The sequence below is a fragment of the Podarcis cretensis genome, assembly GCF_951804945.1.
Source record: "Podarcis cretensis genome assembly, chromosome: 1".
NCBI lineage: Eukaryota > Metazoa > Chordata > Lepidosauria > Squamata > Lacertidae > Podarcis > Podarcis cretensis.
In genome coordinates this window covers 12953329-12975278 of record NC_137170.1, presented here as the reverse complement: position 1 = coordinate 12975278, position 21950 = coordinate 12953329, and the positions used below count along the sequence as shown (strand labels likewise).

Sequence of the window (21950 nt, the reverse complement as noted above, 5' to 3'; positions counted from 1 at the left end):
CCTGCGTGCGGTGTTTGTGTGTTTGTCGGCTTCCTATGCCCCGCCCCCGCGCCCGCAGAACGCGCTGTGCCAGGCTCAAGCTCCGCCCCCCGTCCGGCGAACCCAGCCAATCGGGTCCGCCTCTCTGACGCGCGCAGGCCGGCACCTGCGTCCTGCCCCGCCCCCCCGCCTCTTTCCCAGGAGCTGTCAGAGAGCCGTTGTCGGCTGAGGGAGGAAGGTGCGCGAGGTGGAGCAGGTAAGCGACCCCCCCCTCCTCAACGCGCGCGCGCGCGCTCTCTCCCCGTTTTTCGTCACTGGCCTCTTTAACGGCCACTCACTTGGCTCCCTATTCCCTCACCGCGCGGGCCTTCTGGGGCTCAGCCACCGCCTCCTCCTCCTCAGGCCGAGGTGCTCGAGCTCCTTTCCGCCGAGCAGGGGGCGAAAGGGAAGGTGGAGGAGGTGGGCAGACAGCAGGTAGGCAGCCTAAATAACCGCTGTTCAGCAGGCAGTGCAGATTTTAAGGCTTCCCAATGATAACGCCGCATTGTTCTTGTAAAACTTAACTGGTTTTTAAAATGTTATTCCTCAAATTAAGTATTATTTTGTTCTGCCTCTCAGAATTTAAAAGCGTGCCTATGAATTCTTTAATTCTCTTTATAAAAAATAAAAAAATTGCCATATACAAAAGCCTTCGGTTTCAAAATATAAAGGTAAAGGTAAAGGTACCCCTGCCCGTACGGGCCAGTCTTGACAGACTCTGGGGTTGTGCGCCCATCTCACTTAAGAGGCCAGGGGCCAGCGCTGTCCGGAGACACTTCCGGGTCACGTGGCCAGCGTGACATCGCTGCTCTGGCGAGCCAGAGCCGCACACGGAAACGCCGTTTACCTTCCCGCTGGTAAGCGGTCCCTATTTATCTACTTGCACCCGGAGGTGCTTTTGAACTGCTAGGTTGGCAGGCGCTGGGACCGAGCAGCGGGAGCGCACCCCGCCGCAGGGATTCGAACCGCCGACCTTTCGATCGGCAAGTCCTAGGCGCTGAGGCTTTAACCCACAGCGCCACCTGCGTCCCTATATTTCAAAATATAGGTGCGCCTTAAAGCTGAATGGTTTGTTAATACTTCATAGGATTGCCAGAGTTGGGGGTCATCTAGTCTAATCCCTGCTTGCCCACAGTGCGGGCTTGAACCCAGGGCCCTGAGATTAAGAGTCTCGTGCTCTACCTAGCTGAGCCTACTTGCTATAAGATATTTCTTCTGAGCTGCCTTTCAGGATGTAAAAGCGCCCCTGAGGAGGTTTGCCACTGTGAAATTGAACATACAGTGGTACCTCTGGTTAAGTACTTAATTCGTTCCGGAGGTCCGTTCTTAACCTGAAACTGTTCTTAACCTGAAGCACCACTTTAGCTAATGGGGCCTCCCACTGCCGCGCGATTTCTGTTCTCATCCTGAGGTAAAGTTCTTAACCCGATGTACTATTTCTGGGTTAGCGGAGTCTGTAACCTGAAGCGTATGTAACCTGAAGTGCATGTAACCCGAGGTACCACTGTAAACCCATGTACAAACCATTAAGTTTTAAAATGGAGAGCTAGAAACACACACACACCCCTTGAACTGAACGAAGAGGAGGAGTTTGGATTTGATATCCCGCCTTTCACTCCCTTTAAGGAGTCTCAAAGCGGCTAACATTCTCCTTTCCCTTCCTCCCCCACAACAAACACTCTGTGAGGTGAGTGGGGCTGAGAGACTTCAAAGAAGTGTGACTGGCCCAAGGTCACCCAGCAGCTGCATGTGGAGGAGCGGAGACGCGAACCCGGTTCCCCAGATTACGAGACAGGGGGAAAGGTGGGGTGTAAATAAATGTATAAAAATAATCCAAAGCTCAGCAGTTAATTTTATAAAAAACAACCCCAGATGAAAATGGAAATTGTTTCTTGTATTTTTTTTAATGATTTAATGAAAGTGTGGGTGCCTGAGCAGTATACAGTTGGCATAAATAAAAGTTTAGCATCACATTAAAATATATCTTATCTATCTATCTTTCAGTGATGGGGAACCTATTGGACTCCAACTTCCATCATTCCTGATCATTGGCTACACTATTTGGGGCTTATGGGAGCTGAAGTCCAACAACATCTGGAGGGCCATGGGTTCCCCACCCCTGATTTATAGTGTTTTTCCTAAGTGTTTCAGGTCACTTTGTATATATTGTCTGACAGTTCTCACCGAAAAAGTGTGAGGTAGAATGGTGTTGTTGTTAAACTCTACTGCAGACAGTAGCTTGAAGCTGAGGAGAGCAGCACCAGCCTAATTCTGTAGCATGTCCTACTTTCTTCATCAGACTTCTGCCTCAGTGAATGTGTACAGGTTTATCGCCCAAAGAACATTACTTTTTTTTTAACTTGTTCAGATATGTGTCAAAATGGATCATTAATAAGACTTGATCTATTTAACAAGTACCTTTTCACTAGGGAAATGTGTCATGGTGAATAGTTATTGCATGTCCTAATAACTGATCTCAAAACAGTGTGCAGGTTTGTTTATTTACAATAGCTTCTAAAAGGTTTTTAAAAACCTCTAGCAAATGTTAGTACTCAAAAATTACAAGGTTGCTGCCTTAGAGAGCTTATCATTGTGGGGGGAATGGACAGCTCATTTTTGCAACTGCTATGTATCAGATCTTTCTGTACTTCAAACAGATAAATCCCCATTATATAAATGAATTTTTAAAAATGCTTTCCACATGTTCTCTTTGACATTTGATGGTTTGCTTAGAAAGTTACCTATCCTAACATCCCATTGCCATGCTTCAATTATTCAACCACTGGCTTCTTTAAAACTTTAAAACTCATTACAATACGGTGAAGAAGTTAACAGAAGTTAAGAGTACAGATACTGTATTTACTTGAGTCTAATGCACCATCTAATCTAATGCACACCTCAGTTTTCAGAACCTTGAAACCAAAATAGTATTTGCTGGTGAATGTAAATGTGCTATCGAATCTAATGCACACCTTAATTTTTGAAACAAAAAAAGGTGAGCGTTAGATTTGAATAAATACTGTATGGTAATTCAATATGTATCATTTTCTCAGTTCATCTCCTAGTGTAAAACTGAGGTGACAACGATGGTGTGTGATGCCAAATGAGACTGGGAGTGGGAGCTTTTAAAAAAAGCAACTCAAAGTAACAACTTCACTAGAAATTGAAACTAGAGGTGGCCTTCCTAGAGCAGCCTCAGGCCTAATTTGTGCAGATAGACTCTGGTGAAGAAGAGAAAAGGGGTGTGTGGGCAGGGATGAGTGGGAGAGGGGAAATGGGGGTGGCAGTGAGAGAGAGATAGCCCCACTCAAAGACAACCCCAAGGCAATCCATGTTTTTACTGGAAAATAATTCCCCATATGTAATTTAATATGTATGGTGAGAATCTGCCCCAAGAATGCATGCAGCTGTTGTGACTGGCAGTGGAAGTTGTCTTTTAGTGGTTTTTGATACAGCTCTGTGCATGCAGGATGCCCTATTTTATTTAATCCGCTGTTGTTAGCACCTCCAAATATAAATGCCAGAAAGTCTTGCCTCAAAATGTAATGTGTTGCTTCCTGCAGTTAAAGGCAACAAACAGGAATGTTTAACACCTAGGTTGGAAACAATCTTTCAAATTCCTAGGAGTCTGCATACATTCATTGTTAACAAGCTGGTTGACTATGCCTATTAATTTCCAGCCTTGTGCACTAAACTCTATGAACCCTCAAATCTCCCTTTAAGTTAGTTCATCTAGCCTTACAGTCTACTCCTCACTGGCAAAGGCTCTCCACGGTTTTGCAGAGAGTTCTTCCACAAGCTTGATTCCTGAAATTAGAGCTGAGCAACAATGGCCTTCTAAAATCTGTACCCTATTCATGGGTGGTGAAATGGGGGTGAGGGGATGGGGGAATAATTTTGCTGAATATTCAAGGGCAGAAGAGAACTTCTCCAACAGTTAGTAGTGACATGACTTTTTTTTCTTTTTACCTAAGGTTCTTTTTGGTACTGCTGCCAGGAGCAACTGTGTCGGCAGCCAGGCAACCATTTTGCATTCTCCACTGATCCCAAGATCAAGTGTCATTGTAGGGCATTCTGGAAGGAAAATGGTGGAGAATATTTGGCAAAATGGCGCTCTGTTCTTTTTCTTCAGCCCCCCCCCCCCAGGCAAAAAATAAAAGATTCTCAGATTTTCTGAGAGAAAATTTCAGCTCAGCTCTACTGGAAATACTTCTCTTGCAAAAGGTTGTTAGCCTTGATCTCCGGCATCACCAATTATAAATAGGTGCTGCAACACTGAGCTCCTCCCCACAATTTTCTGAAATCAGAGGTGACTTGGAAGCTTGAATTGTGTTAGCCATTTAAGCTGATTCTATAGGTTAGCATCTCATTCCCTCCATTTCTCATTCTGTCAGCAACAGGAGAATAGTGATATCTACAGTAGACCAAAAATACAGTGATAAGCCTGCACAGATTGGAATCAAATTATCCCATAGATTCCACTACAAATTATTCAGGGTACGGCTGGGAAAAGGTGACATCATCTTCTAATAATAATGTCTGCTTGCTCTATCAGTGGAGAAAGGGGAGAAGTCACCTACTTGCAACTTGTGGTAACTTTTTCTGAATTATGAGTTGTAAATATCGGTCTCAGAAACAAGAATAGTTTCACCAACAAGAGAAAAAAACCCTAGTTCCACAGTGAGACAACCTAACTCCACAGTATAGCTGAATGCTCTTATTCATGCAAAGAGAACATAATGGTCCCCAGCATATTGCTTCTTGGGTTGGGAGTGGGGGGGGTCTTTCCCCAACATTTATTTCAAATACAAAGAGGAACCAAAAACCCCAAAGCATTGACATTAAAAACCACATCTGCCAAAGAGTATGCTGCTAGTTCTGCAGATTTCAGTCACCTTATTTTATCACTTGCTAGCCTAGAATTATATTTTTAAACACCAAGCAGTTCCCCTGTTGGGTGCACCTTACTCAACAATGTTTCCCAACTTGTTAGAGGGGTTTTATTTGAGGAAGGCTAGCTTTTAAGTAGCGTAAGGCTGTAGAGAATCTGTTTTACAAGGTTTATTTAGTGAGATATGGGAATATCTTTAGGCAGGAAAATAGCCTATTGTGCTGTGGCTTGGGGTCCAATCCTGTATACACTTATCTGAAGTAAATCCCACTGAGTATGGGGGGGCTTATTTCTGAGTAAACATGTATAGGTTTGCCCTGTGCATCTTTCCTATGCAGGTTTCTTAAGCTAGTTTAAAATATCTTTAGGAGCATATGTTTTTTACTTGAATAATGAAAAATTATTGATGACAGGTGTATTTTTCATTCAAACATATCAGTTTTATAACATGTTCTAACAATTGTTTCTCCCCCTCCTCCCAAAAATCCAGGAAATTATAGTTTAAGGTGCTCACAGTTATGTTAGAGATTCTTATCTCCCTCCACTACATTTCCAGTGTTTCCTGCAGAGATGGAAATATGATTAAGCCCCTTCGGATTTGTAGTGTTCATAGGTGGCTCAGTGAATCACATGGTACAAAGTGTGTTGAAAGACCGCAGTTTTGAAAGCAGCTCACCATGTCACACAAGAGGCTGCTATTGGAGAAACACAAATCCCAGTCGCTGTAGGTAAAAATTCAGCCGGGCTAATCTTTTTGTTATGTTTCTGTTCTTGCAAGAATTCACTGCATTGCATTGGAATGTATTTGTCCAAGCATGAACATTTTTCTTGCCTAATCGTTTATCTTTTGTAAGCCTTACACACAGCATTATCAGAAAGGTATTTATAACCCTTTTTCTGCAGCCTGAAATCTGGATTGAGAAGCAAGTTAAGACTGAAAAACAAGCACTGCATTGATGACTTAGGGAGACCTTGAAGGACACACTGTTTTGCTAAGCTACATTTTTGCAAGCTATTCAAGGCACAATGAAGTACCCATTATGTTTTTGAAATATTAACGGTTTTGTCTTTTGCTATCAGCCATGTTTTTTGGTTGATATTCATGAATTTTATTGTTGTGATAACAGAAAAATGCAAGACCAGAATTTAGTGGAAATACATAGTGGTGCGGAAGTTTCAAGCCAGTCAATTTTGAAACCTCTGTCAACAGAGTCGGGTGCCACCTCTCTCAGTGAAAACAGCAGTGGAACTGATGTACGTTGTCTAAACCAAAATGGAAATTTTGATGAAAGCTCAGAACTGGAAATGATTCAGAAAAGCCTTCCTGTCGAGTGTGGTGACAAAAGGGTTTATGAAGCATCGCTGGAGAGTCCTGACACCAGCTTGGTGGAATCCAGCAGTACTTGGGGTGACTTTGAAGGTTTCAGTGAGGTCAAGCAGGAAAATGTAAGCAACACCTTGGAGTCTTTGGAGAAGCCAAATGGAAAACAAACTTACACAAATGATGCGGATGTCAGTGACAGCTGCCTCACTACCTCATGCAGACAGGTCTTTTCCAAAACAACTGGACACAACAGAAAAGAAACATTTGCTAACACTTCAGTGAAGGTATGTTTTAATAAGTTAAGAATGATCCACCTCCTCTTCAGAGTCCTGTTCTTTCCTGTCTAAGAATGCTATACATTTTGTTAGTTTCCATGGTGTCACCTTTAAATATTTGGCAACACGGAACTAAAACACATTGCTTCATTAAATGCAGTAAGGAACTGATGGCCACATCAATTCACTTCCTTTTTTATTTTGCTATATGGTAAACATAGCACAACTGAATATGATAAAGGTAGAAATATATTTTAAACAGATGCATTCTTCAAATGGCTCCCTTTTCCTGTTTTGTTGCTACCATCTCCCAGTGCAAGCATTATGTGTCTGTGCAACAATCAGTTTTGGTCTGTAGAATTTTGCATTCTTGGTCTAACTGTGAATGAAACTTGTGAAATTGACTCTTGTTTAGTATTTTGTTGCAACTCAAAATGTTAAGAACTTTTAAATATTAAATAGATCTTCATATAATGGAAACCATTTTGATATTCAACAAAACTACCATCCCCTCCATTTTTTATGCTGAAGCTGTTACGTAGCTAAAAGAACACCATCACAATACAAGTGCAATATACCAGCAGGCTTGGGAAAGCCCAAAAGTTTGCAGAAGTGCCAATAAACGAAAATGTATGGGCAGAAAAGGCCTAAGTCAGGGGAAAACCCCCAAAATGGCCCAGTGAAAACTGAGCTTGCTCAGTGGCCATGAAAAGCTAGCAGACTGGAGGTGGAATGGAGAATTCTAGAATAAGACATAGCTGGCATCCTAAACAGCAGCATTCTGTTTGTTGCAGCTCCTATTTGTGATTACCTAATCCTTAGTCACACAGGTACCCTTTTAAGAAGAATAAGGCACTGTGTGAATTCCAATGAGCTTACTTACATGAGTAAGAGTCATGCAAGTGAGTAAGGAGCGCATACCTTCAGCTGTCACACATTTTTCCCTTGTGACATTACAACTGCTGTTATAAGTAGACTTCTGTTGAATAGTCCTCGGTTTTAATATTTACTGTTCATTTGGCAACCTCCCCCACCAATTCTCTCCTTGCCTATGATTGCTGTTCGGTTTTGTTTCCTTGGTGGCAGCTGCTTCTGCTTCCTGGAGCACTTTTGCTTCTCCATTACCCATGTAGCCCTCTAACTTACTTGCCCAGTGGCTGTTTAATCTTATTGATTGTGGTGGCCTCTGGGATTTTTGTTTGGGCAACCATTATATCATCCCATTGGATGTAGAGTCATCAGTGAATTAAATGACAGTGTGTTAACACCCAAAACCGATACATTTCAAATGAGATATTTGTAGCTTCCCCTCCTCTAATTGTCATTCCAACACATTTTTCCTCCTTTGTATTGTCTATTATTAAAGAATCAAAATAATAAAATGGCAGTGATTAATTGAGTACATAGACATGTTGATTAACAAAAATCACCATAGATGTCTGTACAAAAGATGGGGGACCTCCAAGATGGTGCAATGAGTTGAGGATGTTGTGCACAGAGGTGATAACTAGATAAGACTGAAACTTCTTAAGTTTTTCTACAGCATTATAAGAATGACTGTAAGACCCGAATAGTTACACAGAGGTGGGAGCCTCCAGTCTTGCATGGGTTTGTTCAGTACATTAGAGTTGGGGTAGCCTGTGTGGTGCTTCCAACACTAGTAAACTTATGAAATGGAAACTTTTCCACAAAAAAGTTAAGCACTAAAACAAAAACAATTTTTTTTGGAAACCCCTCCCATCTGGAAGGCACTACATTGGCTACCCTCTAATAGAGTATCACAGTATTGTCCCTATCCTGGATAATAGATTGGGCCTGAGATTGTGTAGTGTTGAGTTGTCCAAGTGTATCTGAAATCCTCTTGTGACTTAGCTCTCTGGTAGGAAGTAAGGAGGAATATTTCAGAGGTTGCAGGAAATTATGCTGTATGTCATTGTATAAAACAGCAAACCATTGTCCTCAATCATTACCTTGCTTTCTCCAGGCTGTCCTCAGCTCTGAAGATATTATTAAACTGAGTTTTCCAGAAGTTGCTGTACCACAGTTCTTGGAGAAAATTAGCAGCTTGGATCAAGTACTTTATACAAAAACAGAAGACACAAACATTCCTGAATGTACAACGAAACAACTTTGGTAACTGTTTAATAATTGTTCTTGTATCTAGTGCAAGGATTTGGGCTGTGCTGGTATCTGGAAGGCAGAAAGGCTTCCGAAGTTGCTGGAAAATGTGGTGATGGTACAAGAATATACCATAAATTTAGAACTTTGGTAGCTTGGAATAGTGGGAGTTCATTTGATAAAACAGGATTCCTGTTGACTGCCTCATTGCTTCCTATTCCTACATGTCTTATTTTGGTTTTGGCAGTAACAGCTCCCTGCTCACTGTGTCGATTCTCCCTAATGCCTCGAGAGAGAGCAACTTCTGTGGGATTCTTTCAATTTTAATGTTAGAATAACTTACATATGTACCATTTATTGAATCAATATAATTTCAGCATAATCATTTATTTGCAAAATACACAATAATGCATGCAAAGATAGGCTGCAGTGGATTGAGCGGACAAGACCAATAGTCTTGTCCCCTCCACCCCATTCACCACTTTCACCCTCCTTTCCTTGAAGTGTAGTAATCTTAAAGTCTCCTATGCTTTGACTAACCATACTGATCATGGGACTAAAATACATCATCCAAAAGCTGACAATCAGTAAGTGGAATAGAAATTCAATTTACTGAATTCATCTGCATGCATTTTAGCTGCAAAGTAGAATGAGTAACGGTTCCTGTGCTACTGTAGCTGCTTAGATTCCTGTGGTTCTATAATCAGTGGCTCAGCTGGACAACTGAATCAATTGCCTTCAGTCAAATCCTGGGAGTTGAGCATTGGGGATGGACTTGGAACTATTTTGTGCCTTGACATTTGCTTTGGATTATTTTAAGATGTCTGGAGTGTCTCATTTGGTATTTGTTTTGTGGGGTTGCAGGTTGGATGTTATATTTTCATCTTTTTTTCAGACTGTTTTTTAATTCATGCTTTGCACTGATTTGAACGTCAGAACTTCTAGAACTGCAGGATATAATTTAAAAAATAAATAAATCTGAGTTCAGATTCCAGTTCGGTAGTATACTCTGCTTTAGAGAGTCACTAATACTCTTCAATTTCCTGTCTGAAAGATGAGCCCTTTGGGGCCTTTGGGACAGTTAATGTTGAGATTTGGCAAACACATGCATATACAGTACTGTACTTGATTCACGTCACTCTGAGGGAAGCAATGCTTGATAGCTGAATGTGTAAACTGACTCCACTGAAAGGATATGTTAAACTCATTCACACATGTAAGTCACCACTTGCTGCTGCAGTCATAATGATTAATTTAAAACATGTATGTGAAGCCGCCAAAAGGCATGTAATTGTCAAATGGCCTTGAACAGACTATTCAGACAAATATGTGAAATCTGCTTTAGGCTAAAGAACATCTGCCTTTATTGGAACAAAATGCTACCACTTTATAGATGGAGTACAGGGCAAAGAACTGCCTAAAGCTTGCTATGGTGATTGGAAGATTAGGAATATATTATTAATTTAAGGTATTTATATACCACTTAACTACCCAAGTGTCTAAGCAGTATACATAAAAATTATATGCTACCATATATATATATATATATATATTTATATATGAATGAGTGCATATGTGCCATCCTTCTGATAGGGTGACAAAGGTTTAGCATGTCCTCTTCAGCTGTACTTGAAGTGCTTTTGAATTGTAAGCAGAAAACGTGGTTTTCTATGAGGCATGTGTTTTGTTATCTTGGATTAATCTGAATTTCATTTCCTTTTAAAGCACTGACTCTGGGAACTTATGGAAAACTCTTACTCAATCCACTAACCCTTCCAGTTTAAGACGTCCTTGGAACAAATCTCATTACCACGAAAACCTTCTAGCTGTGCTTGGAATAGATGCTCATCAAAAGGTACTCTTCTGAAATTTTTTCTAGAATACCATGGCATTTTGTTTTTAAGATTAACAGATATTATGGTCTTAAGGTTGCCAGAGAAAACAAAAATAGCATTTCCCAAACTTGGGAATCTACAAATTTTGGTTTTCCTTATTTGCCATGATTTGTGTTTGCAACTGATTCCCTCTGCTCCCTTCGTGTGTGCCAGTGGATGGAGAAGTTAAGGTATCTTGTCTCTCAGAGTCAGTCCACCCATGTAGCAGCGTGAGGCCATTACTTCAGGGCAGCAAGGTCTGGAGAGCTGAGAGGGACAGCAGATTCACCCCCTGCTACCCACCCAGACTTGGATCAGGGTGCCACTCACCTAGCTCCCTCCCATCCTGAGTAAAACATTCATTAAACAAAGCACATCTATGCCTTTAAGGCCAGCTCCTTGTTTGCAACCAATCAGAGAACCACCAGCAACTCTCAGAATCCCTGATGAGCCTTTTGCAATGGCTTCTTGATATTGTAGTTTCCTTAGGTAAGAGCTAGTAGGAGAACTAGTGATAGCCTATGGAGCTAAGAACAGCTACTCACACAATGCAGGGCAGCTACCAGGACCCCATTTACTTGCCTGGGTGACTTAGGTGGTGTTGGCCATGGCTTGGAGAAACTGCTGCAGGCTGGGGTGATTTTCTAACATTACCTGGGGAGTGAGGCAGTGGGGAGGGGAAGCTACCTGACAAGTTCCCCCTCTTCTCCCCTTCCTGGGAACCCTATTGTCTGTTCCAAAAAGGACAGAGTGGAGGCAATGTGCAAAAATAGATGTGAAAAAAAGAAGGCAATATGCAGAGAGGGGGAAGAGGGTGTGTACATACACACAGTGGTACCTCGGGTTAAGAACTTAATTCGTTTTGGAGGTCTGTTCTTAACCTGAAACTGTTCTTAACATGAAGCACCACTTTAGCTAATGCGGCCTCCTGCTGCCGCTGCACCGCCACTGCATGATTTCTGTTCTCATCCTGAAGCAAAGTTCTTAATCCGAGGTTCTATTTCTGGGTTAGCGGAATCTGTAACCTGAAGCGTATGTAACCTGAGGTACCACTGTATATCTATATGGGGTCCTTAACAAATGATGATTCACGGGGAGATTTCCTAATTTGCCTCAGGTACCTAAATGTCTTGGGTGGTCCTGCTTTCTCTCTTTGGCAGAAGTAGCACAAATCTTTCATGCTGCTTCTGCTTTCTGCAGAGCCACTGCAAAGTGTAAGATGAGCCCCACACTCCCACCCCAAGTTCTTTGCATAATTTGAGGGAGGGAGGAGTGGACACCACTGGTAATCTGGCAAGTATATTTGTGAAGCCATGCTATTAACTGTTGCTTGCTATTGAGTTACTCTACTGAAAACATTTGACTAGCTGTAGAGATGATAAAAAATATTACACAATGAATATTAAGTACTGTGTGGCATAACTGGCCACTTTAAATTGCACCTTGATATTTTAACTGATAATGTTAGAAAATACCTTGACTATGTACTGTATGTTCATGATGGAGTGGTTAGCAGAACTTGTATGCAAGGGTTCTAGTTGTGAGTCAAGTGTAGAGGTTTTTTGCTGATTTAAATGAGCACTGGTTCAGTCCATACGAAAGATATTGCCATGCCTTTTTGGAATATCCGCTTTTCAAAATTAGAGAAATATGTTTAAAAACAAAATTTTAAAAAGCATTATACCATCTTAAGTATGCGTTAATCTGTATAAGAAGAACTTGGGTCACTTTTAATTTACTTTATTTTTCCTTTTCTGAGATGCCAGCAGTACTTATTTGGGCCTGCTCTCAGTTAAGCTGACACAAGGCCTGCATTTTTGGGGGCTCTGAGCTACAGGTAATGAATGACCCCTCAGATATCTGGCCTGCCTCTTTCCCCAGCCTACTCCCTCCTCTCCCAACTTTTGCTTCTGCACGCTGCCCATTAAGCAGTCCAGTTCTCCCCCCAGTTCCTTCTCTGGGCATCTGACCCCACCTTCCATCCATGCCCATTCCACAATTCTGGCCTCTCACCATCGCTGACTGCCATAGATGAGTGACATCAGAGGTGCTCTGAATTTGTTGCTTACCCCTGCATGTTTTAAGAACAACGGAAAAGATTGTATTTGTTGCTGTTATGAACTGTGAACTGTAAATATGAACTGCAAGGGTGGGCTGGGGGGGCAGTATGAAACCACCTTTTTCGTTCAGAATCTGTATTATTAGTAGTGACTCTATTATTAGGGGAGGCTTTACATTTCTTCCAGAAATCATGGTGTCCCTAAGCAGTTTTGGCCCCTTGGCAAATGAGGCCAGGATCCAAAGGGCTAGATGTGGTGGACTGTGTGTTTGCTTGGGCTTTGCAGGACTTTCTCTTCCCTTTAACAGTCCATTGTGTCTTCCATCTTCTGAGATGCCACTCCTAGAGATTTGGAGACTCTCCAAAGAGTGTATAATGTGGCATGGAGGCAACAGCTGGGAGCGGGGTGAGGAGTTAGTGAACCTCTCCATGTCAATGTACAAAAGCACATGAGGCTCTTTGGATCCTGGCACATTTGAAACATTAAACAAAGAAAGTGCTAGGCAGCTTGGTTTCTAAAATGAGGAAGAGCAAATCCGTTTTTAGTGCAGGTTTTCACATATAATTTGTAGAAATTAGGCTCAATCCCAGGTCCTTTCCAAGTGCTATATATAAAAACCCCAGAAAACTTTTCATTAGTGCAGCATTTGCACTGGCTCAAACAGCAGGAACGTAATGATTCCATTTCCCAAGCATCAAATGGAGAAGTGAGGAATACAAGCTAAAATGTGTCCTGTGAGGGTTTGGCCAAGGAGAGAGTCGAAGAAGTGTCCTGCTGGATCAGACCAAAGGTTCATGTAGTCCATAATTTTGTTCTTGCATTGGACAACCAGGTGCCTATGGGAAGCCCTCAAGCAGGATCTGCTTGCAGTTCCCTTCAGCTACTATACAGGAGCATACTGCCTCAGAAAGTGATGGGTAATACAGTCATACCTTGGAGGTCGAATAGCTTAGTTCCTGAACATTTTGACTCCCGAATGTCGCAAACCCAGAAGTGACTGTTCTAGTTTGCGAACTATTTTTGGAAGCTGAACGTCTGATGGGGCTTCCGTGTCTTCCCATTGGCTGGAGGAACTTCCTGCAGCCAATTGGAAGCCATGCTTTGGCTTCTTGAAGGTTTTGGAAGTCAAACGGACTTCCGGAAAGGATTCCATTCGACTTCCAAGCTAGTAGCCATGACAAATGTATCCTCCATGAATTTGTTTAATCCTTTTTTAAAGCCATTGAAGTTGGTGACCATCGCTGCCTCTTGTAGGAGCAAATTCCAGAGTTTAACTATTCGCTGTTTGAAAAAAAATATTTTGTCCTCCCTGAATCTTCCAACATTCAACTTCATTGGGTTCTAGTGTCCCAGTCTACTCCCTATCCACTTTCTCCACACAATGCGTAATCTGAAAATGTGCCGCCACATCTGAACATGTCTCTCTGTACTCGCCTTCTTTCTAAACTAAATAGCTCCAAATGTAACCTTTCCACATAGGTGAGTTGCTCTATCCCTTTTATCATTCTGATTACCCTTTTCTGAACCTTTTCCAGCTTTACAGTATCTTTTTTTGGAAATCAGAATTGTCCACAGTATTCCAAGTGCACAGTGGATTTATATAACATGGAATTCACCTTCTTTACAGTGGAGGTTTTCCCTATCTTGATGTTCTGTGTTTTCCCTGTCACCACTTTACATCCTTGGCTGTTGCTAGCAAGAGAGTGAGGATCTACAGAGAGTGATGGTGTTATAACTTGGATAAGGTCATCTAAGCAGTACAAAGTGACAGACAGAAGTTAAGACTCACTTGCTGTTTCGTTTTTGTTTTGCAGCAGTCTCTGCTGCATCAGATTACTTTGGGCTCCAGGTCTGGGGGGCTTCCAATTGCATCTATTTAGTTTCAGCTTGATCCTATAGAAAAGATGTTGATCTGTAAAGAAAAAGTTAACATTCCTAAATAGGTTTGCAGAATCTGGATTACTTGTAAGCATTTCATGTGATTTCTGTTTACTAGGCTGTTCCAGAAGGCAAGAATGATATTTTGGAGACTAGCATTAGCGAAAATGAAGATTCCAATGTTGACAAGTTCAACATTAGCACTTGTAAAGCACTAATTCAAACCAAGGTGAGAATAGAAAATAATCCTATTACTCTTATTTGTTTGTATAGTCTGTTTTGTGTACTGCAAATAAGTATCTGTAATCTTCAATGTTTCTCTCTCTCCTTGCAATTGGCACAAGTTCCATGCAATCAGTCACCCGCCTGTTGGTGTTTTGCTTGCCTATATTATGGTCCAAGAGTTTTCCTTAGTTCAGGACTACACATATTTCAGTTATCCCATTCATATTCCATCCTTCTAAAGAGCCCTGGCCAGTGTATGCAGGTTGCCCTTTGTATCTTTGCAAAGCTGTATAGGATAGGTTGAGGGGAGCGACATTTCCAAAGCTATCTGGGGAACTTTATAGACTTAATGGTAATTGGAATCCACATGTGCTCATTCCAAGCCCAACACAATTCATGCTGTGCCACACTGACTGTAGTTATCCTTACTTGTTGGACCAACACATACCAAATTGCAGTGTGGTGATGCACCAAACCTAGTAGAAAGTCTAGCAAAATGCCAGGTGGAATAAATAAGTAGAGCTGCAACTAGTATGATAGAGGTCATTTTAAGAAACTTTCCAGCCCGCTGTCATCTTCCCAACTGTTCTGTTCACTTACAGCTCATGATTAGTAATGTATCTTCCTGTGCCCATATACCGTGACTTTCTAATTCAACCTGCTTAGCTTTGTCTCTCAACTCTGTCTGGTTTTGCAAATTTCTGGGGATGTTCCTATATACTAACAAAACTCATTATCAGTGTGTGTAGCCAAAATGCCACCAACCATGCACGAGAGAGGAGGTGTTAGTAAGCTCCAAGGAACAATTTTTGAGAAGTGGGGGAACAGCCCAATGAGGACTGAGCATTTTGATTGGCCCTGGGATGCTGACTCACCATTGGAAGCGGGGAGGGATGAAATGGCATATCCTGCAAGAAGGCATGGCTGGCTAGAACCCTGAATCAGAGCATGCCATGCTGCATTATCTTGTTACTTGCTTTAATCTAGGTGCGACGCACAGTTATCATGTTGTTTTAGGAGTGAGATGGTCTGAGCTTCAGATCATTCAGTTTTAAGTAATCACATAGCAGAAGACAGGGGTAGTTGTACAAGTGCAACCTGACAAGATCTGTGAACTTGGCTAGGCAATTTGAGCTACCCTTTATCAGAACTACAATGTTGTGGCTTGCTGGCCTCAGAAATGGTCCTTTGCCAACTAAAGAGGACCAATTGCTAATTTAAAAGGCATTGACAAACACCTTGGAAAAAGGGAAATAACTGTCAGATACCAACAGTATATAGTGAAACAGCATGAAGGGAACAGATGCCATAAGAGCTATGGATTGAGTAATTGTGTCAAACCGGTCTTTCAAGCAGCTGGTGATTCAGAGGTTTGGGTTGTACATTACTGGAAAAAGATGTCACAAAGATAGCAGTGTCAGGGCTCTTTATGACATGAGATTGAAGGAACATTGGTTGACATGAAGGAAGGCAAAATGGCATTAAAGAACAAATGTAAGGCAAAGACACTGTAAAAAACTCCGTTCTAGTTATATTTTGTGGAGGAGTTCTTCTTTTTCTTTTTCTTGAATGGTGGGTCTTGTAGCCTATTTTTCTGGTGTGTAGATGCTGCTTTGGAGGAAATCTCAAAACGTTCCCTGTTCCAATTCATATGAAACCAATACATGTGTCCACACCATACTACAAATATTCATATTCTGCACCCTAAAACTCTAAATTCTATGATCTGTACAATTATTCTATGTTTTCCTCCCTGTAGTTTTTGCTAGGCATAGGAAGACCTGCAAGGCCCTGAGAAATCAAACATTCCACAAATCTTGTTTACTTGTCCCTAGGCCCTGTCTATACACTTACAAGCATCTTCATGCTAATGTGGATCAGCAGCTTTTAAATTTTTTTAAAAAATGGGAAAAAAGAAAGCTTAAATCTTCAGGAGGATGAATTCTGCACCCAGTACCACATTTTGCGGGTTCTCAGCACTCCCATGAAATTATGGCAAGCCCATAACCCATAACCAGTTCTCAAATATTTTGCTGCCAGCCTCCCTCAGAACCTGGAAGTGGCAGAGGCAAGGATCACCCCAGCAGTGGTGCAGTAGTCCCTACCACAGTCCTAGCTCTGAAGTTGGGAAGAAAGTTGTGGTTTGTTTCTAAGTTGCTAGGAGAGTGTTGGTCACACAGGGCCAAGCCACCAAAAATATAAAACAAATGCTTGCCAACCCTTCCTGCTCTGGGACAGAAAAGGTGGGGAAGACTGGCCACCACTCCTGGAAGGTGCAGAAACACACACCTTCGAACAGCCAGTCTTTCTGTTGGTGCTTCTTCACAAAAGGATTTGGGTGTTTCATGTCACTGCTGTAAGGTGTTCAGAGCATCTTCTGCAGTGGCACCTAACCTGGTACACTCCCCACTGGCCCTTCCCTTGCAGAAGGGCAGAGCAAGATTATTGGGCACCACTCAGCAAAGGCTCCACCCAAATTTGCATGCTTGCAGGAGTGATATGCTTGCCAGGGGAGATGAGGTGGGTGGGAGAGATGAGAACCTTGATGTTTGGCTTCACCAGCCAGAAATTGTGGTCCCCTGTCTCCAACCACAAGGCAAATACAGTGGGGAGATGAGAAAGGGGTCACTTGGGAAATGTTTCAGATTCCAAATCTGTAGCTCTTACCCTTCTACAGATCTGAAGAATCCAGTCTGCTGAATGTTTGTGTGTGCACTGCTAGTATTTTTCCCTTTCTTTTGTATAAGAGATGCTGCTTATGGACTATGAAGCTGGCTTGCTTAACATTTGTGTCCGTTTTCTTGAAAATTTTAGGATACCACTATTGCTAGCCAGCTACTTCTTGCATTCTTGAGACTGCCATTGTAGAAATTGTGAAAGACAAAATAAGCGAAATGCCATCTGCTTGATATACATAAGCCTGAATTAGCTGCAAAACCTTGCCATACACCTTTGGCCAACCCAAGTTTGCACCCCCATGTCATGTATGAATGGCCCTCACATTACTTTTTTCCTTTGTTTTTTGACACAGCTTTCTGTATCTCCTGCTCCAAAACAGAGCCATCTCTTTTCCTATAACCTTTTCTTGAAGAAGACCCCATATGGTGGAAATATGCAATATATCACAGTTCCACAGAAGAAGAGGATTTTTACTACACGAAGCCTAAAGATGAAAATGTTCAGCAGCAATGTTTGCTAATAACCAACATATTTCTGTTGTTTTGATCATTTTTTAAAAAAAGCTTATATTGTATTATTAATTTAAAATGAAGAGCTTCAGGAGGAAGAAAATAAAACCTTAAGCTGTGTATTTAATTTCAGTCTACCATCAGGGATGTGAGTAAATGAACTGGGTTAGTCCCTTCCAACTCTAGAATTCTATGATTATATGTCCCTTTGCCAGGAACTGCAGGCAAATCATGTCACATCTTATGGTAAACTAGCTAGAATTGAGCTGTTATAAACAAAGGATGGGTTGTGCTTTGCTAACTCAATCCTGCCATTATCTTTTAAGCATTAATGGCATTTGTCAAACTTTTTAACTATGCCCCCAAATTAAAATGTGTGTTGTTTGTGTGCCTTTTAACCTTTGTTTCTCCAGCTCACTATTTCTGTGGTTAACTCAAGACTGTACAGGTTGTCCTAACTTCTCTCTTATTTATCCCTACTTGCAGTCCTGTGCCTCCACTAGTATAACTGGTTTATGAATTGCCTTTTGGAGGAGATGGGCAAACTTGAGTATCAGCCACACTTCTCTATATTGCTTGCTTTGCATCTGAACCATCCTGTTGTGCAACTCATCAGAAGACTGTTGAACAACTGTCCTTCCCTCTTGACCCTTATCCTTTAGGATTAGAGATAAATATGTCCTTGAACGTCTATGCCAAGACAGGATACTTCTGCATGATACGAATGAACCAAAATGGTTGAGTCCTGAATATATTTGTTGAATGGGCCTCTAATAATAGCATTGCATCAATAACCTTTAAGGGCCTTTCAACTCCTTAAATGTTATGGCCTCTCTCAAGAAAGGCTTGGTCTTGTATTCTGGCCTCTGCTAGAATTCTGCAATGCATCTTAAAAGGAGCATACACTAAAGCAGTGACTTTAGGCTTTGATTAGTCACTCCCAACACAGTCTGGTTGGGAGTGTTTCAGAGACTGCACTCACTCCATGTGAGTTGCATAGTTGCCCTTTTTTGAGCCGAACAACTTAGAGCATATTTGGTGTGGAATTCAATTATTACACAGGTGGAACTTCCATCACCTTCCTATACTCCCACCTGTATTCCCTATACACCCCCAAAATTTGCTCGGAGGGGCACCTCTCCAGAGCAGAAGTTAAGGAGAAGATAGATATGGGGCCCTGCTATGGGAGCGGAAATTGTTTTGTGTGCACATCAACAGCATGATTGCATACAACCCTCAAAGTCTCCTTCACTTGCACATTGCAGAAATAGTGTGGCTTTAATGTCAAAGGGAGAAGTTTGTCTTCTGGTTTGGTATACACTGGTAAAAGGTAAAGGTAAAGGTACCCCTGCCCATACGGGCCAGTCTTGACAGACTCTGGGGTTGTGCGCCCATCTCACTTAAGAGGCCAGGGGCCAGCGCTGTCCGGAGACACTTCCGGGTCACGTGGCCAGCGTGACATCGCTGCTCTGGCCAGAGCCAGAGCCGCACACGGAAACGCCGTTTACCTTCCCGCTGGTAAGCGGTCCCTATTTATCTACTTGCACCCGGAGGTGCTTTCAAACTGCTAGGTTGGCAGGCCCTGGGACCGAGCAGCGGGAGCGCACCCCGCCGCAGGGATTCGAACCGCCGACCTTTCGATCGGCAAGTCCTAGGCGCTGAGGCTTTAACCCACAGCGCCACCTGCGTCCCGGTATAGACTGGTACCTTGGGTTAAGAACTTAATTTGTTCCAGAGGTCCACTCTTAACCTGAAACTGTTCTTAACCTGAGGTACCATTTTAGCTAATGGGGCCACCACACTGCCAGCGCACGATTTGCGTTCTCATCCTGAGGTAAAGTTCTCAACCTGAGGTACTACCGGGTTAGCAGAGTTTGTAACCTAAAGAGTCTGTGACCCGAGGTACCACTGTACCTCTCTGAGAAACCTCCAATGGTTTGAACAGTGCTGCACTAGAACAAAGGAGTCCAGGAACTAGGAAGTACTTCTCAAACTTCAAGAAACAGCCCTCTTTTAACCTAAATTAGATATTTTATGCCCCCACCTTGATATTACTTGTAACATTCCCCTCACTTAGCTACGCTGTGTCACTCTATGCTTTATAATTTACATCCTAGCAGCATCAGTCCCACATTAGGTCAAGAGTAACTTCTTCCAGCACCCCCACTTTGGAAAGCATTGCACTTGAGAGTCTGTCTCTGACTAAAAGGCAGGGTGGGGAGCAGAGAGAGCGAGAGCAATTGCTCACCTTGCTTCTGTCCCATGCAGTTATGAAACACTTTTAACATTCTGTCACGGAAAGAGAAAGTTTACTTCCTTCTATTTTATACTGAGCGTATTTTAAATTCTGAAACTGTTTTACAACCATGAGATGTTAGAAGGCCTTATTGTCATATCCACTGGCATTAATTATGGGTGCTGGTCCTGAATTTTCTCTTGAAGGGTCAGGGCAAGTGATGACGGGTAAGGCTCTATCCCAGCACTGCAGTCCATGCCAGTATGAACAAAGCATAATTTACATGTAAGTGTAGCTTATAGAACATGTTATAGGTTGTGTTCTCAGTTCTGAAATAAAACTCAGTGGGCACTATTATCAGTTTAGGAGAAACTTTTTTGTGTATGTGTCCTCCTTACTTTAATAGCAATAGGTCAAATTCAGTGTCCAGTTGCCTTTGTTTAAAGCTGCTTAACAATGAGTGGAGCAGAACATGTGCACCCAGTTAGCATGGCATGAGGGCCCGTAACATGACAAAGCTCAAAGTTGGAAAAATTACGCCTCTTACAGGCCAGTTGATAAAGAACAAATCCGCACTGATATGTTTTGTAACTCTGCCTTTAATAAACTATTCACAATATAGAGGTTTTGCTGTTAAATGTTTTCTTCTAACGCTGCCCTACAAGCTATTCACTCAGATGTTTGGGTGGAATTTAAAGTACTTCAGAAACTGCCTTATACCATGTTAGACATACCTAACTAGCTTTCCCTGTCTATACAAGTTTGTTAGCGGCTCTCAAGAGACCCCAGAGCCTTTCCCATCACCTGCTACATGAACCTGGAACTGACTGACCTGCGACTCTATTATGCAATAAACGGCCCCATTCTAATTGTCTTTGTTGAGTAGGCGTTTATGACCCAGTAGTCTCCCTCAGATTCTAGGAGTTGGTTCTATAGCAGTTGGGTGGGAAGTATCCTGCTGAGGCCAGCTGCATGGGATTGAAGCCTCATCCAGGCATAGACATTTATCACAAATACAACGCTTTTTCCCTAAGCCAGACCTCTTACCCACATGGTTTTACACCACCCTTGAGTTGTTTTGCTTGGCTGGGATGTATCCTTGAACTCTGACAATGCTTCTTCCTTGTCTGGATAGAGGATAGGGAGGGAAGTGTCAGTATGAAAGAACCAGCCTAATGTAAAAAAGGGGGGGGGGGCATAAAATGCACATTTACAGCTCTGCATACTTTTGCCTTTAGCCATGGCCATCAGTGGACTTAAAAATGCTTCTTTCCCTCCCCTCCCTCAATATACAGGGTCACTTTGAGAAAGCATTGGAGGGTTTCTGCCCATGCTTCTGAATGCTACAGGGTCCCATCCTGTCCACATGATGAATTGTATTTGTATACCACCCATTACCTTAGTCCATCCGAGTTAAAATATTTTATAAGAAGCTGCTGGGTGAGGCTATCAAAGTGTTTGTAGTAACATGGCAGCATGAGGCTGCTCAGGCCAGTGCCTGGTTTTGCAAAGTGGGCTGGATGTAAGCTAGTAAGCTGAAGCATCTGACAACATGGAGTTGGTTCTCATGTCCAGCAATTGGGTGTACAAAATGGGTTGCACTCCCCTTGAAAGACTATAAATTTAGCTTGGTGGCGAGGTCTTGGAATGAGCATTGTCACTGGAAACCCAGCTTCAGACAAATTACCTGGTGAACTGCAGCTCTCCCAGTGTCTTGAGATCACCCATAAAAGTACAGCTGGCACCATTGCTACCATCAGTTGAACACCTGCTCATAAATATTTGCTAATGTATCAGGTTTTCAGGCAAGCTTCTGCACATCTTTTCCTCCCTTGCAATTCTTTCCTGTTCATTGCTTATTCT

The 21950-nt window shown here is 42.3% G+C and overlaps 1 protein-coding gene and 3 long non-coding RNA genes across 5 annotated transcripts in view; 2 read left to right on the top strand and 2 right to left on the bottom strand.

Moving 5' to 3' along the window:
* The window catches only part of LOC307208969, a 380739-nt gene that overhangs the window by 71444 nt on the left and 287345 nt on the right, over positions 1-21950 (top strand). The window lies entirely within an intron of this gene.
* CLBA1 (clathrin binding box of aftiphilin containing 1) lies at positions 77-17978 on the top strand. 2 transcript variants are annotated; one of them, XM_079947448.1, is made up of 6 exons: positions 77-235; positions 5813-6517; positions 8493-8641; positions 10352-10481; positions 14557-14667; positions 17695-17978. In XM_079947448.1, the coding sequence occupies exons 2-6, from the start codon at positions 6041-6043 to the stop codon at positions 17860-17862; spliced, it is 1035 nt and encodes a 344-aa protein (XP_079803574.1). In that variant the 5' UTR covers positions 77-235; positions 5813-6040; the 3' UTR covers positions 17863-17978. The 2 variants fall into 2 exon arrangements, with proteins under 2 accessions (XP_079803574.1, XP_079803575.1); XM_079947449.1 differs by lacking the exon at positions 77-235 and adding an exon at positions 296-453.
* On the bottom strand, positions 13072-17686 carry LOC307199525. The gene is made up of 2 exons (XR_013831990.1): positions 15539-17686; positions 13072-14472 (listed from the first exon to the last, which is right to left on the bottom strand). It is a non-coding gene; the product is annotated as an uncharacterized lncRNA (long non-coding RNA).
* LOC307199521 lies at positions 18260-19172 on the bottom strand. Its single transcript, XR_013831989.1, has 2 exons — positions 18716-19172; positions 18260-18681 (listed from the first exon to the last, which is right to left on the bottom strand). It is a non-coding gene; the product is annotated as an uncharacterized lncRNA (long non-coding RNA).